This window comes from Vollenhovia emeryi, unplaced genomic scaffold (assembly GCF_000949405.1).
Source record: "Vollenhovia emeryi isolate VEMERY1.0 unplaced genomic scaffold, V.emery_V1.0 DF939304.1, whole genome shotgun sequence".
Taxonomy (NCBI): Eukaryota; Metazoa; Arthropoda; class Insecta; order Hymenoptera; family Formicidae; genus Vollenhovia; species Vollenhovia emeryi.
The window spans coordinates 296,820-302,058 of record NW_011967062.1 but is presented as its reverse complement, the minus strand read 5'-3'; the positions used below and the strand labels follow the sequence as shown (position 1 = coordinate 302,058).

Sequence of the window (5,239 nt, the reverse complement as noted above, 5' to 3'; positions counted from 1 at the left end):
CGGTACAATGGCGTTTGGCGGTAAATGTGATAATATAAATATTAAAAATTAAGGCAATGATCGATAATTACAGAGGACTTGCAGTAATTATAGAAAGTACTTACATGATATACAATAGGGTGGAGCGATTTTGTGTTCGCCGGACTGAGCGAAAACTTGGATGCTTCCTTTCGCTGTAACTCGCTCGGGCCGAAGACTTTATAGTCCACGAACTGTCAACGATAATTAATTGCCGAACAATTATTGATTGGTAAAAACTATAATCGATTGTCAGAGCGCGGTAAATGTGGTAAAATCTTATTGTATATCATGTACTTTTTATAATTACTGTAGATTTGTAATTCGTCAATGTAGTTTCAATACACGACATTCGTGCTAACACAGTTTGATAAAAATTATATTAAAAAATTATATAATATGATATAATTTTTAAATATAATTATATAATTTTTTAAATATATAATTATATGTATAATTTTAATTTTATATAATTATATATATTTTTATTATTATATGATATATTCATCAATAACAGTTTTGTTCGAATAATCTTGATCCTCTAAAGTCTGCAGTGTCTTTTCCATATATTTTCTATAATTATCTAATTTTTCCTGAGATGCCTTCAGTTTCTGTGAATACTGTTGAGCATTAGTCTCTGCAATTGATCGATTCTTCTCCAATTGATCAACTTCACGTTTGTAGCTTGCAATCTTCTGTTCGATTGATGCATTGGAGTTCAGTAAAGTTGCTTCTATCTTTCGTTTTTCTTCTGCAGCCACTACTAATTGTTTTTCAAATTTCTCCGTAGACTTTTTATATTCATCAATTACAGTTTTGTTCGAATAATCTTGATCCTCTAAAGTCTGCAGTGTCTTTTCCATATATTTTCTATAATTATCTAATTTTTCCTGAGATGCCTTCAGTTTCTGTGAATACTGTTGAGCATTAGCCTCTGCAATTGATCGATTCTTGTCCAATTGATCAACTTCACGTTTGTAGCTTGCAATCTTCTGTTCGATAGATGCATTGGAGTTCAGTAAAGTTGCTTCTATCTTTCGTTTCTCTTCTACAGCCACTGCTAATTGTTTTTCAAGTTTCTCCGTAGACTTTTTATATTCATCAATAACAGTTTTGTTCGAATAATCTTGATCCTCTAAAGTCTGCAGTGTCTTTTCCATATATTTTCTATAATTATCTAATTTTTCCTGAGATGCCTTCAGTTTCTGTGAATACTGTTGAGCATTAGCCTCTGCAATTGATCGATTCTTGTCCAATTGATCAACTTCACGTTTGTAGCTTGCAATCTTCTGTTCGATAGATGCATTGAAGTTCAGTAAAGTTGCTTCTATCTTTCGTTTTTCTTCTGCAGCCACTGCTAATTGTTTTTCAAGTTTCTCCGTAGACTTTTTATATTCATCAATAACAGTTTTGTTGGAATAATCTTGATCCTTTAAAGTCTGCAGTGTCTGTTTCGTATATTTTAGCTCGTCAATTAACTTCGCAACTTCCGAACAACGAACAACTTTTGTCCGAAACATTTTGTTCTCAAATTAAAACCAAATTTATTAGGGGTGATAAATTAAAATGACTCACCCTATATATATTAGAAATATTTCTCTTAAAAATTTTTTCTTTGTACAAGATTATTTTTATTTATATTTTAAGTTCTTATTTTGAAAATTGCAATGTTATTTAAGTTTTAAGTTGAAGTGATGTAATGTACGCGTATGCGACAAGGGGAACATGATTGTATTCACATATTTACTGAACCACACGTGGATGAGATGTTCTAACACCAGGCAACTTGGAGTTTCGGCTGATTGAACTTTTGGATTTCGAAATTCAAGTGAGAGACCAGCCAGCCAGAAAGTGGCTTGTTCTTATTTTGTTGTTACGTATATAACTTACCGTTGGTAATCATTTAAAAACATAAAGGTTTTGTTGCCCCCCCGAAGAAGATTGCAAGGACGTACAAATTGTATATTGTCGGGCTTGTGAATACAGTGGATGATTTAAATTCGGGAAATTTGTGTAACTTTCATGGAGAGAAAGAGAGGACGTAGTGACCACTCTTGGATGCTCGCATTGATCTGCGGAGCGTGTGGTGTAAAAATTTATATCTATTCTATAAATAGAGAGAAGAGAGATATGCAAAGTATGCGAGTGTTTTGTGAGAATATGAGTATTACCGTGGCAAACACGTCAATTCTGCTTCCTAAATTTGGTTTTGTCTTCAATATATAGCGCGATCGGCGTTCATTCGCCAGCGTACGCGGAATGTTGAGAAAGTGTTAATATTTTTCTTATCGGGGATAGTATCGATCAGTCAAGAGTATCAAAGGTATTACCATTGCACACACTTACTTTTGGTACGATTGACTGTAATAATTTTGTTTTTTTCCTTTTTTATATGAACGAACGATTACGTCTCACTCTTTGATATAATATTGACAAGTTAAAGTAATATTAAAGATACCTTAATGTTAAGGCAACAATCTAACTTTTAAGTATGTACCGTACTGTATTGAGTAACGTGTACTCCATCGAGAAAGGAACAAACGACTAACGACTATTGTAGAAATATCCCTCTTTACTCTCTTTCTGTCTATGAATATGTTTATTATGAATCGAAGAGGTCGAAGAAGAAATTTTGAATAGTTGGAAGTAGTTACAGGCTTACTTTCATCTAGATAATATGAAAAGCAAATTATCTCGTTCGGAAAGTATTCCTGTAACTGAGGCTCTAGCTGGATAATTCTTCCGTATATAGTTTTTACTAGCTGAGACTGTGCAGTAGAGAGCTATTTCACGTGCTGTTGCTTCAAGATTAAGTTTGTTATTTTGTATACACGTTAAGGGACTTCATACTTCATCGTGACCAACGTTCTTCGTACACGTTCTTCGCATACACATACACACCGAGAGAAGTCGCCTCGAACAGTCGGAATACTTGTTTGATATCGGCAATCGCTAAAGAACTATACGTTTCTATTCATTTTGTTTAAGATTTTAGTTGTATTATTCATTCTAGATGCTAAACTCTCTCTTCATGTCCATATTCTACGAGCATTAGTTTCCAAAAGGATGTTACGATCGTACACCTTTAACGAATAATGTTAGCGTGCGTCCTCGTCGTGGAAGTTCGACTACCAGTCGTCCGGTCAGCTTTAAGTACAGATTGCAATGATGAATTCAACTGAAATCTTAAAGCTTCTATTGTATCCGAAGAAGCAGATACGCTGCCTGACGGACACTCGAGAATATGAAAAGGAATAAATACCCAAATAACCATCCTCGATTGAATGTGTGGTTAATTATTATTATAATATTATGAAGGGGATAAATGAAAGTGTAAAAGTGCACATCAACATGTGAGAATGAATGAGCGAGTAAGTTAATAAAATAATTAACGATATATGCACTTAAGTATCTGCTGTGTGTGTGTGTGTGTGTGTGTGTATATATATATGTATATATACCTATGTGTACGTGCTTAAGATATATCGCAAAACCTAGGTATATACATGCGCACATATGCATGCCTGTATGTATATTAAAATTGTGACAGTAATTAAGGCATACCTTATTTCATAAATATTTTAGGAAATACATCAACGGTTTACTGCTCCTTTTATCTCTACAAATGACAAACCTGGAATATTGTACTACTACTACTATTTAAGTTTTAAGTTCTTATATTAAGAAAGACAGTTATTTTTTTTGTTCTATATATATTTGAGTTTTCTTTGTAATTTAATTTAATATTTGTCATATATTTGGTCTTTCTTAGGGAAATGAGAGAGAGAGAGAGAGAACAATCACAAGTGTTAAAATTAATTTTTTTTATGTACCATAGTCCGTATTGTTCTTATAAGTATATGTATGTATAAAATAATTCTTTATATTTGTATGTTCTTATGTTTGATAAGAAAATACAAATATGGAATATAAAGGAAGACAAAGTAATTTTTTTTGTTTTATATATATTTGAGTTTTCTTTGTAATTTAATTTAATAGTAATTAATATTTGTCATATATTTGGTCTTTCTTAGGGAAATGAAAGAGAGAGAGAGAGAGAGAGAGAGAGAGAGGGAGAGAGAGAGAGAGCAATCACAAGTGTTAAAATTAATTTTTTTATGTACCAAAGTCCGTATTCTTATAAGTATGTATGTATAAAATTTTTTATGTACCAAAGTCCGTATTGTTCTTATAAGTATGTTATATTATGTATAAGTATGTTATATACTTATAAGTATGTATGTATAAAATAAGTTTTTATATTTGTATGTTGTTATATTTGATAAGAAAATAAAAATATGGAATCAAAATTTGTGTAAAAGTGATCGACTGAAACCTTCCCATTTTCATCCTTTCTTGAAACTACCCCGGTACTATAGACATTCGCAGCGATAAACTGTGGGAGGATGTACCGCGGACATTCGAACGTTCTCAGAACGTACTTCGTCATTCGCAGTACGTAATGCGATTATTCTGCGAATATCGCAATATACTTTTGCGATCATCTCAGATCGTTCTCAGTATCTCCCTGTGCTGTTAGGGTCAGGAGAACATGATCAGCAAGGAGGTGGCACTATCTAAAATTCCAAGAATTTATCACTATTTCCAAGAATTTTAATTCCGAGAATTGCGAACTTCAAATCGCAAAAATCGAGAATCTCGAAAACTGAGAAAGTATCACGAGAACATGATCAGCAAGGAGGTGGCACTATCTAAATTTCCAAGTATTTTTCAAGATTTCCAAGAATTGAAATTCCGAGAATATCAAACTTCAAATCGCGAAAATCGGGAATCTCAGAAACTGACAAAGTATTAGGAGAACATGATCAACAAAGAGGTGGCACTATCTAAAATTCCAAGAATTTTTCAAGATTTTTAAGAATTGGAATTCCGAGAATATCAAACTTGAAATCGCGAAAATCGGGAATCTCGGAAACTCACAATTTAAAGTATCAGGAGAACATGATCAGCAAAGAGGTGGCACTATCTAAAATTCCAAGAATTTTTCACAATTTCCAAGAATTGGAATTCCGAGAATATCAAACTTCAAATCGCGAAAATCGGGAATCTCGAAAACTAGCAAAGTATCAGGAGAACATGACGATCAGCAAAGAGGTGGCGCTATCTAAATTTCCAAGAATTGAGATTCCGAGAATATCAAACTTCACTACGCAAAAATCAAGAATCTCGGAAATGGACAAAGTATAAGGAGAACATAATC

The 5,239-nt window shown here is 33.0% G+C and overlaps 1 protein-coding gene across 1 annotated transcript; it reads right to left on the bottom strand.

Annotated features, from left to right (window-relative positions):
- Window positions 1–509: 509 nt before the first annotated feature.
- On the bottom strand, window positions 510–1,538 carry LOC105558935 (tropomyosin-like). Its single transcript, XM_012006883.1, has one exon. The coding sequence runs from the start codon at window positions 1,536–1,538 to the stop codon at window positions 510–512; it is 1,029 nt and encodes a 342-aa protein (XP_011862273.1).
- Window positions 1,539–5,239: the final 3,701 nt, after the last annotated feature.